This window comes from Ammospiza nelsoni, chromosome 24 (assembly GCF_027579445.1).
Source record: "Ammospiza nelsoni isolate bAmmNel1 chromosome 24, bAmmNel1.pri, whole genome shotgun sequence".
Classification (NCBI taxonomy): Eukaryota; Metazoa; Chordata; class Aves; order Passeriformes; family Passerellidae; genus Ammospiza; species Ammospiza nelsoni.
In genome coordinates, this window is record NC_080656.1 from 5,322,185 (window position 1) to 5,335,413 (window position 13,229).

Below are 13,229 nucleotides of genomic sequence, written 5' to 3' on the forward strand. Positions count from 1 at the left end.
CCCATCCGTGCAGAGCCCCCCCCACACACACAGGCCAGGTTACCACAGGTGGCAGGGTCCTCGTCGGAGCCGTCCTGGCAGTCGGCGTCGCCGTCGCACGCCCAGCGCTGCGGGATGCAGTGCCCGTTGTGGCACTGGAAGCTGGAGGCCTCACAGGTGTGATAAACTGCTGGAACCGGAGCAGGGCGACACCTGAGCGTGGCTGTCACCGCGTCCCCGCGGAGCTGAGAGCGTCAGCCCACACGGTCCCAACCCTGCTCCTTCCCCTGCCCCAGCATGTCCCACCAGGCTCCCAGCACAAGCAGCCACCCCGTGGAGCCCAGGCAGGAGAACTCCCTCAGAATTCCCACTTTCGCATGGTCTTCCCCTCTCTGTGCCACTCTTGCTCACAAGCCTGCTGTGCTCAGGGATGGCTTTTACAGGGCAGAGATGTCCCAAAGCTCTCCCCAAAGCCAGCAGCCTCTGTCCCTTTGATCTCAGCCCTTGGGGTGCGTGGGCAGAGGTGACAGTGGTGGCACCGTGCCAGAGACGGTGAGAAATGTCACCGAGATCAAGCAGGGCTTGGCAGGGCTGCAGAGTCCCCCGTGCAGGGCAGAACAGTCAGAGAGAGCTTTTAATTAAGGCAAACAAGGCTCTTCTATGTTGCCAAAGCAAACAAGAAATACGATTCTCCCTGGGGGTTTTCCTTAGGCTCCTGTCAGGAAAAATATCTGCCTGTGGGGTATCTGGGTTGCAGCCTGGTTTGTGTTGTCACTTCAGAGACAAATCCTGCTTCTCAAGCAGGAGAGCACTCAGAGTTATTGAGAAAATCAGTGTTCAACTTAATTAAATGGCATGATCCTGAGTTTCAGGTTAGAGAGTGACATGCACTCGCAGATATTTCCAAATAGTACAATCTGCTGGCAGTAATATTCTATTAGGTATTCAGCATGAAATGTAATTATTTCAGATAAGAGCAATAATTGCAGCCCGGTGAAGTCAGACGGAATGTTCCTCAAATAATTGTGATCCTCTTAGATAATTCCAACTCGGGGCTTTACAAACCTGACACGCTTTTTGAAGTAGGTTCCTCTCCTGTAGTAATTCTCTCTGGAGAAACTCATGCGAGAGATAAGTGATACCAATATAAATTAAACCTCCTTACAAAGCCACACTCATGGAATACTAATGACCAGGATCAGCCCAGGGTGCTCCAGGCACAGCAAATGCCACAAGGGGTGAGCAAAGAGGAGCTCAAAGACCTGAAAGAGATCTCTTAAATCCTGAAATCCTCCTGCCAGAGCCCAAGGACAGCACAGCTGGTGCCACTCTCTGTCCCAAAGGCTCCAGACTGCTGCCAGCATTCCCAGATCCTGGTCCCTGCAGGCTCCCCATGCCATGGAAAGCACTGCTTTTATCTTAAATATCCCATGGATGGCTTGATAAATACAACTTTGTGTCTTTTATTATTAAATATCCCACGTATGGCTTGAAATACCCCATGTATGGCTTGATAAATACAACTTTGTGTCTTTTATCTTAAATATCCCATGTATGGCTTGATAAATACAACTTTGTGTCTTTTATCTTAAATATCCCATGTATGGCTTGATAAATACAACCTTGTGTCTTTTACCTTAAATATCCCATGGATGGCTTGATAAATAGAACTTTCACTCTTTTATCATGAAATATCCCATGTATGGCTTGATAAATACAACCTTGTGTCTTTTACCCTCAATATCACATGTATGGCTTGATAAATACAACTTTGTGTCTTTCACTGACAGACTGGTGCTCTGCCTGCTCTGAGAAGTTTCTTCCCATGCAAGCACTGAGGTTTTTGGTTTGGCTGATAATTTTGCTTGATTGTTTCTAGTGGAAAAGGCCAGTGCAGTGCTATCTGTTGTTTTATCTGATGAGAAAAGGGCTCTGTGTGGGTGTGTGAACCTCGGGAGGCTGCTGAGGAACATCAGCAGCACTGTGGTGGTGAGGAGGGTGGAGTGTTGTGACTTTCCACTCCAAGCACACAGCGAGGCTCACAGGAGCTGCACAGGAGGCACAGAGTAGGAGCAAGGTTATTTCTGCCAGCCAGGCTGCTTTACAACGAGCTGTAAGTTAAACCAAGAGTGGGTTTTCTATGTGGGACCCCCTCTTCAGGTTTTTGAGCCCGTGGAGCAATGAGGCTGCCAGAGGAGGACTAAAACTGCCAAACTAAACTTGCCAAACTAAACCTGCCTCTTCTTCACATCAACTAACTGCGGAGAAGCGTGCCTGTTTTCTGCCCCTGATTAATGGCAAGGAAACAGAGTGAAAGCTGTGAAATGCTGCCAGTGCCCACCAGCCTCATTCTGCCTCCCTGCAACATGAGCTCTTCTTGCAGGAGAGCCCTTTGGCTGCTCAACAGCCACAAAACCACTTCCCATCCTACAGAGCTTTGCCTGTGGGTGCAATTTTGCAGGTAAAAAGCAAAGCTGGGTTACTGTGTGAGCATCTAAGCTGCCAGCAAATTCCCAGTGAACCTGGGGGAAGGAAATCCTTGGATTTGGAGCGTCACATCACCCTAAGGTGCTCTAACAAGCACAGAAACTGAGGCACAAGGCACTGGCTGATGCCTCCCAGGCTGGAAACAAAAAGTAGGAGCAGCAGGAGGTTTTTGAGCAACAGCTGAGCACTCACCAGTGCAGTTTGCTTCGTCAGACCAGTCCCTGCAGTCGTTATCCCCATCACACATCCAGGACAGACGGATGCACATCCCTGAGCTGCAGCTGAACTCATCATTCCTGCACTGGTGAGCTTCTGCAAACAAAATATTGGGCTTCAGGGCACGGGAATGCCCAAGGAGCAGAGAGGAAAGGTGGATAATGACGGCACAGAAATCTCCCAGCTGGAACACAGCGAGGGGAAGGACCAGCAGACGGCCTTGCTCTCTTGTCCTGTCCCTCACTTCCCGGTACATGATGGTGCTGGATTCTGACATGCCCTAATTCCCAAACACCCTGGAAATGCTGGTCCTGTCCCCCATTTCCCAGCCCTGAGCAAATGAGTAAATTTGTAAATGAGGTGTAAATGAGAAGGAGAAAGGGCAAACAGTGGGATCCTCCCCTCCATCATCCCTGAGCAGCATCCAGAGCAGGAGCAGCTCTGAGCAGCACAGAGAGCAACAGAGAGCAGCTGCCCACCCGTGCCCAGGGCAGGAGGGACACTCACCACAGTGGCTTTCGTCGCTGTTGTCCCCACAGTCGTCCTCCAGGTCACATTTGTAGGACAGGGGGATGCAGGTCCCCGAGCCCTGGCAGCGGAACTGGGTCTCGGTGTCGCACACGGTGGTTGCTGATGGAGACAGGAGGAAGAGGAGGAGGAGAAGGTGGTGGTAAGAAAACGGTTTCTGCTGCCTGAGGGTAGGAGAGACAGGGACAGAATCCCGCCCGCCCAACCTGAATTCCTGCTCTTGTGTTTTAATGCCATTTTTAGGCGCTCCATGCAAAGCAGAGCGCACAGGGGTCAGTTTTCTGTCTGGGGACCAGGACTGAAACTCATGATGTCCCCTCCCAGGCGCTGAGGTGCCGCCAGAGCAGACACCTGAGCCTGGCCAATGCCACCAGGGCAGGACACTCACGGCAGTTCTTCTCATCGCTCATGTCCCCGCAGTCATTGTCATTGTCACACTGCCAGATGCTGTTGATGCAGTTCCCGTTGGAGCACCTGTACTGGTTGGGCAGGCACGTGTTCTCTGGGGCAGGAGGGACAGCAGAAACAAGCTGGCATGAGGCTGTGCCTCCAGAAACGGGCCAGAGGACAGGTCACACCAACCTCTGGTGATGGCAGGAGCCACCTCAGCCAGGCAGGACCTCACCTCCCTTGATGCAGGGCCTTACCTTGCTTGATGCAGGTATTGTTCTTCATGCTGTAGCCATGGGGACAGTCACACCTGAGCTCCCCACTGGGCAGCACCGTGCTGGCCACCCCCTCGGGGCACTTGCAGCTGCGGCCGTTGTTGGACCTGGGCAGGCAGAGCAGGCTGCAGGGCTTGGTGATGCAGGCGTTCTGCCCTGGAGCAGGGCAGGAGGAAGGGGACAGAGTCAGGGCAGAGGCACAGGAGCCCCAGTGTCACCTGCCACCCCAAAACAGAGGCATGGGAATCCCAGTGTCACCTGCCACCCCAAGAGAGAGGCACAGGAGCCCCAGTGTCACTGCCACCCCAGAATAAAAGTATTGGAATCCCAGTGTCACCTGCCAGACTAGCACAGAGGGACAGGAGCCCGAGTGTCACCTGCCAGCCCAGGACACAGGCACGGGAGTCCCCGTGTCACCTGCCACCACAGGATAGAGGCATTGGAATCCCAGTGTCACCTGCCACCCCAGAATAGAGACACGGGAGCCCCAGTGTCACCTTCTATCCCAGGACAGAGGCATGAGAACCCCAGTGTCACCTGCCAGCCCAGGACACAGACACAGGAGTCCCAGTGTCACTGGCACCCCAGAACACAGGCACTGGTACCCCAGTGCCACCTGCTTAGGGTTCAGACTACCTCAGGAGCCATCTCTGCAGGGCTGAGTGCTGAGGTCACCCCTAGGAATGTCCAGAGCCATCTCCAGGGAGTCTGAGGGCCTTTAAGGGACACAGCTCATCCCAGTGGCTTTGGAGGTCTACCAAAGGATGTCAGATACACCCCCAGAGTGCCCCTCCAGTCTGGAGCCCTTCAGCGGTCTGGTACCCATGTGGAAATGGGTATGAACAGCCCACGGGGGTCAGCACTGCCTTGGCACAATGCAGACAGACATTAAAGGAGGGCAGAGTTAGTGCAGCCCTGAAATCCTGTGGTTTTTTGGTCTATACAACACTTAGATGGAAAAGCCAGGATCTGACACAAACCATGAGGTGCCACCACAGCCAAATGCCCTAGGAACTCTCTCTCCTGGCAGCCAAAAGCAGAATATAGCCCTGATGAAACTCATTCCTGAAAGCCTCAAGCCCTGCAGGAATGGGTGGTCAGGAAATGCAAGCCAGGATGGCCCAGTGGAAATGGGGAAAGAAAACATTCCTGAATCCCATGGAGGATCATCTGCATCATTACCTGTTGTCTTTCCTCTGTAAAAGATCTTCATATCCATGATCCCATTCAGTCGGCCGACCAAGATCTCCATCCTGGAGCCGCTGGTTTTGGATGCTCTGAAAATACTCAGCTGTGACCAGTCATTCCAGTAGATCTCATTCTGAAACACAGGCCTGGCTCTCAGTGTGAGCAGAGGCACCTGCAGGGCCGTGCTCATCACTGCCACCTGCACTCATCACCCTAAACACCGCAAAAGAGAGAGTGAAAAGTGTCCCCAACCCAAGGGGGAGAGGAAGAGGAAGGCCTGACGTGGGATCTGAGCAGGAATGAGAGTGACAGAGTGATCTGCTGAGTGGCAAATGTTGCAGCGCAGCTGCTTGGGAATGCTGGTCCTGGATTGGGCTGCACTTCCCTGCTGGTTTCAGGGATCTGTGGGAAAGTTTCAGGGAAGCAGACACAGAGACAAAGTGGGCTCCAAACCACATCCCTATCCTTCAAATTCAGGGATTTGTGGGAATGTTTCAGGGAAGCAGAGAGACAAAGTGTCATGCCTGCTCCAAATCACATCCCTTTCCTTCAAATTCAGGGATTTGTGGGAATGTTTCAGGGAAGCAGACACAGAGACAAAGTGGGCTCCAACCCACATCCCTATCCTCCAAAATTCAGTGTGCCCCGTGCTCCTCCAGCACCAGCCTCAGAGCCTGCATGCTATGGAAAAACTAACAACGGGGGAAACAAACCTTAAATACAGCAATGGCGTAGGGGTGAGGGAGGCTGTCCAGGATCACAGATCTCTGCATGCCATTGAAATCCACCCTCTCGATCCTGTCCATGTAGGCCTCAGTCCAGTAGATCCAGTGGTCATCCACGGAGATGCCGTTGGGCCAGCGCACGCCCTCCGAGACGATGCAGCCGGCCAGGGACCCGTCCATGTCACTCCTGTAGATGCCAGCCCTGGAGTCCCCCCAGTCCGTCCAGAACATCAACCTGGCAGCAGGCAGAGAGGTTAGTCTGAATCCACACAGAGCAGCTTGTCACAGATATCTTTTATGGAAAATCCTTTCTTTAGGATTTTTCCTCCTGAGAAGCTGAGAAGCCTCAGGAACAAAATGTAAACAATGGTTATCTGCTGCTGTGGAGTGCAACAGGCGGATCTTTGATTGGCCCATGTTGATTGTTTCTAATTAATGGCCAATCACAGCCCAGCTGGTTTGGACAGAGAACCGAACCAGAAACCTTTGTTATCATTCCTTTTTATTCTATTCTTAGCCAGCCTTCTGAGGAAATACTTTCTTCTATTCTTTCAGTATAGTTTCAATGCAATATATATCATAAAATAATAAATCAAGCCTTCTGAAACGTGGAGTCAGATCCTTATCTGCTCCCTCCACCTGAGCCCCCTGCGAACACGGTGACAGCAGCTCATCAAAAGGATGGGGGTTAGCAGAGGCAGAGGGTGGAATGCTCCACATTCCGGAATGCTCCTCTTGCCCGACATGCCTTTGAACAGGGAGCTCTGCAATTCTAATGAGCACCACCAGCAGCAGATTTACGAGCAGCACAGAGGCTTTTGAGCTGCAGGCTCTGTGGTGGGAGTGCAGCTGCAGGTTACCTTGCCGTGAACTGCTCTGGTTTGTCAGAGCTTACACTCACAGCCGAGGCCAAACCCCAAAAAGATGTAACTCGGATTGGGCTCTTGATTTCGAGCACTGCTCAGTTCCTCACGCATCACTGCAGCTTCCCCCACTGACCAGACCAGTTTTACGGGCAGGAAAAGTTATTTACCAATGGATATGTATGGGCAGGAAGGAATTAACAGTTGGTGATCTGCACTCTGAGGGAGCTGGTGCCTTAGTTCGGGATGCAGTGGTGACAGTGGGCTCCACAGGGCAGGACTGTGCTGTGCCTGCCCCCATTTTCACCTCACCAAGCTGTGCTCCCTGAGGAGGAGGTGGTGAGGGAGCAGCAGTTTTCCTTGGGAATAACAGGGAAATACTTGTGATTTTTTCTTTCTTACCCATCTCGAGGAACCAGAGCCAGGGCTCTGGGCCGCTCCAGTATCGAGGAGTTGAGGACAGTCAGTCTCAGGTCTCCATCTGGATTGGCAACCTAGACCCAAAACCAAAGCCAGGACAAGGTGTGTTTGCTACTTGAAATGACACAGAATCTGTGGCAGGCAATTACTGCTCCTTAATAATAAAATATGCACTGCCACAGGTGGGCAGAGCTGTACCTCGATTTTGGGAATCCCAGCGTTGACCCAGTAGAGCAGCTGGCTGAGAGGCTCAAAAGCCAAAGCTTCCACTGTTTCCAACCCGGTGCTTATGATTATTTCCTGCCCAGAGCTGCCGTTGAGACAGAGACGCTGGGGAAAAAAATGAAAAATAATCAGAACAAAAGACGAGGAATTGCCTGAAGCCTGAAGGTCGGGGACAGACAGCTTGGAAGGGAGGAGCACCAGGACAAACATTTGCATTTCAGGGTGTGGATGCAACACCCGGGCGGCAAGGGGGTGATGCCTCCCTGCTCCCAGCTCACCTGGATGATGTCCAGAGTGACATCAGCCCAGTAGAGGCAGTTGTGCTCGTAGTCAAAATCCAGGGCCACAGCCCCCCTGAGCCCGGCCAGGGGCAGCTCCTCGCTGACGCCCGAGGCCAGATCGTATCGGTGGATGGAGTATCGGGTGGCGTAGAGGATGAACTCGTTCTCCTCTGCAACAACAACGCCTTGTTTAGTGGCCGCTCTTGGCTGCTCGAGGGGCAAAGGAAAGAAAATAGCAGGTGGTTTTCACCCCTGGTTTAGCACCTCGGGGAGGCAAAGAGCTTTTGTCTCAGTGGGATTAGGTTAATGGGAATGTGGTAATAGCCTCACATGGGGCTGGGCACACACTGTGGGCATTGTCTGGTCCAGGAGGAGGAGGAGGCACAGAACCTGCCCTGACCCCTTTCGGGCTGCCAATGAGAAACAAAATACTGATCTCTGTCACAGACATCTGTTATGAAAAATCCTTTCCTTAGGATTTTTCCTCTTGAGAAGCTGAGAAGCCTCAAGAACAAAATGTAAACATTGATTATCTGCTGCTGTGGAATGCAACAGGTGCATTCGTGATTGGTCTCATGTGGTTGTTTCTAATTAATGGCCAATCAAAGTGAGCTGGCTCAGACTCTCTGTCTGAGACACAAACTTTTGTTATTGATTCTTTCTTATTCTATTCTTAGCCAGCCTTCTGATGAAACCCTTTCTTCTATTCTTTTACTATAGTTTTAATATAATATATATCATAAAAAAATAAATCAAGCCTTCTGACACATGGAGTCAGATCCTCATCTCTTCCCTCACCCTCAGCCCCTGTGAACACAGTCACAGATCTCCTCTTCCTTAAAAATCCTCAACATCAAAAAGAACAGGAGTGATGCAACTCTGCAAGTCCTTGGGGACACTGGCCCCAGGAAATATCCCAGAGCGGGTTCTGTTTCCCAGTGGAGCCCAACCCAGGTAATGGGATCCTGGTCCAGGACAAATTCTCCTGGGCTTTATCCCAGCACCAGTCCAGTCCAATAATGCTATTAATGAGTAGAGCTAATGTCAGTAAGTAACTCTGGCTGTGCATGCCTAATGAGATTATAGGGAGATATGAAACAGATCCTGTACATGAAAGTGTTACCATGGAGCGAGCCAGCACGGATCCCCAGCCCATCTCTGGGAACACAGCACTTCAAAGGCCAGTCCGTGGGGACAGCAGGTTTACTTTGCAATCAGCAGGGCCCTTCTCAGCATGCCCAACACAGCTCTCCAAATAGCTCAAGAGGGCTCAGAGGGGTGAATAACATGTCAGGAGTAAAGCTGAGTGCAGAGCTGGCAGGAGTCCCAGCTCAGGGGATGCTTCCCCGTGCTGTTCCACACCTGGAATATCTTTTTGCACGCTGGAAAATTTTAGGGCGGTGCAGGGGAGCCTGCTACTGGTGGGTCTGGCTGCTCTGCTCAGCTCCCAGCCCTTCCAGGAGCCCCTGCCCTGCCTGAGGCCCTGGAGCTGCAGCAAGCAGCAATGCTGATCACGCAGCTCGTGACGGCAGATTAAATTAAAGCTCTAATGAGCAGAATGCAAATAACTCTGGCAGCATAGGGGCACGGGATTGCTAAAGTGCCTTGTATGCTCCAGAGGAGAAAATAAGCATGGGGAGGGTGAATTCTGGCAGGCAGAGGTGTGAGGGATGAAGGTCTGCCCTGGTTTGGCCCCAAAGTGGCTGCACATGGTGGCTGTCTCAGAGTGGGACCTTCCTGTAGCCATGATATTTTCTGAAAATTCCTTTCCTTAGGATTTTTCCCCTTGAGAAGCTGGGAGGCCTCAGGAACAAATGTAAACAAAGGTTATCTTCTGCTGTGGAATGCAACAGGTGCATCTGTGATTGGTCTCATGTGGTTGTTTCTAATTAATGGCCAATCACAGTCAGCTGGCTCAGACAGAGAGTCTGAGCCACAAACCTTTGTTATCATTCCTTCTTTTTCTATTCTTAGCCAGCCTTCTGATGAAAACTTTCCTTCTATTCTTTTAGTATAGTTTTAATACCATATATATCATAAAATAATAAATCAAACCTTCTGAAACATGGAGTCACATCCTCTTCTGTTCCCTCATCCTCAGACCCCTGTGAACACAGTCACACCTTCCCAAGAATGGGGATGTCTTTGAAATAATTCCTGTCTTTCTGATTGGGTTCAAGCCAGCTACAGCGAGGATGTGACCAGGGTGAAGGGGATCCTGCTTGCAGCCTGCTCCTCAGGGCTTCAGAGGGCTCAGCACTGTGGGCAGCCACTGCTCCTGAGCAGGACCCTCAGCAGCTCCGGCCACAGGACAGGGTGATTTGTAACCCACCCAGGCTCCTGTGTCACAGGTTTTGTCTGAGAGCCCTCTGGGACTCCGTGCCTGGTCCCTGAGGCACCAGCCAAAGGTTTTATGAATGGAGCCCTTGTGCCCAGAGCAGCTCCTGGTGCACACTCACCCGCCAGCGGGCACGGCACCAGCTCCCCCTCCAGCCGCGACTCCACGTCTCCGCCCGTGCAAGTGTCCCCAGAGATCTTCCTGTAGCTGCAACACACAGAGACAGCCAGTTTATTCGTTTATTCCATGGAAAAAAAAACTGTGAACAAACCACCCTGTGCAGCCAGAATAAGCTGTGGTGTTTAATTGCCATGTATGTCCTAAGTGGGTTTAACTGCGCTCGGATTAAAATGTTTGTTTGCTGCTACTCTTGTGGGTCTTGTGGTTGTTGGGGGTTTTTTAATCACCAGTAAGATAAACTGGAATATCAGGTTGCCCTCCCAAGCACAGCACATACCCTCGAGTCTTCCTGTAGGTTGAGCCAACAGGGCAAGGGACTGGTGGGTCATAGGGTTTCCCAGCAAACTCAGGGTCAGGGACACAAACCTCTAAGGACAAGTCATCGCTCAGCTTGAAGCCAAAATCACTGCAAGGAGAAGAAAGACACAGGGAGGGACGGGGAAAAGCAAAAAATGCAGCCATGCTATATTGTGATTCTATTTTTGCCTAGAATTTTTAAGAACCCAAAGTGACCCTTTGTTTATTCTCAGTATTTAGCTGCACAGAACACCTCCCAGCCAGACAGGGTGTTTCAAGAACACTTTGCAAATCAGCTTTGCCCGCGGCTGGGCAGGCTGGGGAAGGTGAGGCAGAGCTGAGGCAGTGTGCTCTGCAAAGCTGGCTGCCAGCCCCAGTGCTGCTGCTGAGCTGGCTCGGGTCACTGCTCTGTCTCCTGCTGGCAAAATGGGAGTTACAGTGCGGCTGTTCTTTGGAAAATGCTGTGGGGGAAAGAGGTTTCGTCAGTGGGATTCTGTAGGGAGCCCAGGCTGAATTCTGAGGCAGGATCCCACCAGCCCTGCTCTCAGTGTGCTCGTGGTGAGCCAGACTCGGTCTCAGCATCAGACAGCAGCAGCCTGGTGTGAGCTCCACTGAAAGCCCCAAAAAGCAGTTCCCTTTCTAACCCCAGACCTTTTCATCAGTTTGCCAGAGCGTGTTTCCTGATCCTGAAAGCAGAGTCAGGATTGTGGGAATTGCAGTCAAAGGGCAACAGCAGGGCCAGCTGCACCCCTGTGGCTACAGAATCACAAAGATTTTTAGTGGGTCCCTGTCTGTGATGGGAAATTACCCATTCTCCTTTGGAAGGTGATGGATTAACAATACTTCCCTTTTCCGTGGAACCTTTCAGAGGCTCCCAAAAGGCTCTAAAGACATTAATTAAGTCTCATGCCCTGTTATTAATGAAAGGATGTTTTCAGTCTGTTTAGTTTCCTCTCTGCTATAAAATGAAGCGGCAACATTCCGAGCTACATAAATTGGATGTTTGCTCACTCGGAGCGATTGGTCACAGATACTTATCTTGGATTTACAATCCAGACTAGAAGAAATTAATTGCTATTTTACCATTCAAAGTCCTCCCTGGTACAAGAGCAGTTGGAGACCATGACAGGCCTGTCAAAGTCTTCCCCATTGAAGCAGGTTGCATGAGGAGTCCTCCTTTTGAAAACGGTTTTATGCCCCAGCAAACACTCATTGCCTCGCTCGTCCGAGGGTGACCACAGCTTGTAGTCATTCTCTGTGCAAGGGACCCCTGAGAGGAGAAACAAGGTTGGGGTGCAGAAAGGTGAGAATTTGCAGCATGCCAGGTTTAAAGACAGAGAGATGCTGATGTACCCAGGAGTGCCAGGCGTGCCGGCATCCAGCCCCACACCACAGGAATGCCTCTTGTCCCAGGGAACCACTGAGAGAATGAGAGGACTCGGCCTTAAGCTGTGCCAGAGGAAGTTTAGGTTGGACATTAGGGAAAAATTCTTAATTTAAAGTGTGATTGGGCACTGGAATCACCTGCCCAGGGAGGGGATGGAGTCACCATCCCTGGAGGTGTTTAAAACAAGCCTGGACATGGCAGTCGTGCCATGGTTTAATTGATGAGGACGTGTTGGGGCTTTTCCAACCAAAAGTCTTTTCCCACCTGGTTCATTCTGTGATTCTATAATTCCCTCCCCCTCCACCTTCCCCTGGCACAAAACTTCCAGAAAACGGAAAAAGGAAAGCTCCAGCTGGGAGCGTGCGGCGGCACGCAGTGACAGGAGGGAACAGGCAGCTCCGTGGCAGTGACAGGGAATCTGAATGAACTCGTTCTGGTTACCAAACAGATCTGTTCCCAACAAAATGTCAAGGGAATCGGTGATAAATTTTAGTCAAGCAAATTCCTCTGTTGGGTTTAACTGCGCTTTGATTAAAATGCTGCCTCGCAATCAAAGCTGAAATGGGTTATAAAACATTCATAGGCACAAGCCTTCAGAAGGAATTTTTTTTTTTCTCTTTTCCTTTTCAACAAATTCCTCAGTGAGGAGGGAAGGAATACAAGGAGAGCACATGAGTGCCTTCAGCAGCTGTGTCCACATGGACATGAGACTCTTGGGGCAGGGTGTGAGGAGATGCTCTCTCTCCAATCTGCACAGCCACCCCAGAGATGGCTCTGCCACCCGTCCCCTTACCCAGCACGTCAGTGGTGTTGATCTGCAGGATCAGCCAGCTGTGGCCATTCTCCTTGTAGGAGCCAAAGATGGTGAAAATGGTGCTCTTCTCCCCGGGCTCGGTCAGGAGCCCGTACACAAACACCGGCTTCTCCGAGAACGTGAACACTTTCCAGGTTTCCCCTTCGTTTGTGCTGTACCTGCATACAAAAGGAGACTGGGAGAGGTGCCAGGGGCATGTCCTGCTGCAGGGCACTCTCTGCCATGCCCAGCCAAGCAGCAGAGCAGCCCCTGTGCCCTGACACTCACTTGAGCTGGTCAGTCTCGGTGCCTTGGGCGATGGCCACCAGAATGCCACCGTGGTCACCCCAGGTGTAGTAGTGGGGTCCAGACAGTGCCTGGAAGAGAGACAGCGCTGAGGGGTGACCAGAGCTCTGCTCCGAAGGGGAATGGCTTGGTCAGAAACTCTGCCTGAGCCAAGCTAACGCTTCAGCCAAATCAAGTATCTGGAGGCACCAGAGATTCAAGTGTTAATGGGACACCATCTGCAGATGAGAACAGCCAGCCCATTTCCCCTAAGAGATGTGTGTAAAAGCTGCCCTGAGCCCTGGACTCTGTTCTTCCTGTGCTCTGTGCAGGGAAAGAACCAGTGGAAGAAGCACCATGACACAAAACCAG

The 13,229-nt window shown here is 51.5% G+C and overlaps 1 protein-coding gene across 1 annotated transcript in view; it reads right to left on the bottom strand.

The window, feature by feature from the left end:
* The window catches only part of SORL1 (sortilin related receptor 1), a 47,911-nt gene that overhangs the window by 25,056 nt on the left and 9,626 nt on the right, over positions 1-13,229 (bottom strand). The window contains exons 11-25 of the mRNA XM_059488246.1: positions 12,861-12,949; positions 12,573-12,751; positions 11,476-11,662; positions 10,373-10,501; positions 10,037-10,122; positions 7,575-7,747; positions 7,270-7,401; positions 7,054-7,145; positions 5,777-6,023; positions 5,058-5,196; positions 3,858-4,031; positions 3,599-3,712; positions 3,190-3,312; positions 2,659-2,778; positions 44-169 (exon numbers count right to left, since the gene is read on the bottom strand). Of these exons, the coding sequence (XP_059344229.1) occupies positions 44-169; positions 2,659-2,778; positions 3,190-3,312; positions 3,599-3,712; positions 3,858-4,031; positions 5,058-5,196; positions 5,777-6,023; positions 7,054-7,145; positions 7,270-7,401; positions 7,575-7,747; positions 10,037-10,122; positions 10,373-10,501; positions 11,476-11,662; positions 12,573-12,751; positions 12,861-12,949 (2,110 nt within the window). The remainder of the gene's footprint in view (positions 1-43; positions 170-2,658; positions 2,779-3,189; positions 3,313-3,598; positions 3,713-3,857; positions 4,032-5,057; positions 5,197-5,776; positions 6,024-7,053; positions 7,146-7,269; positions 7,402-7,574; positions 7,748-10,036; positions 10,123-10,372; positions 10,502-11,475; positions 11,663-12,572; positions 12,752-12,860; positions 12,950-13,229) is intronic.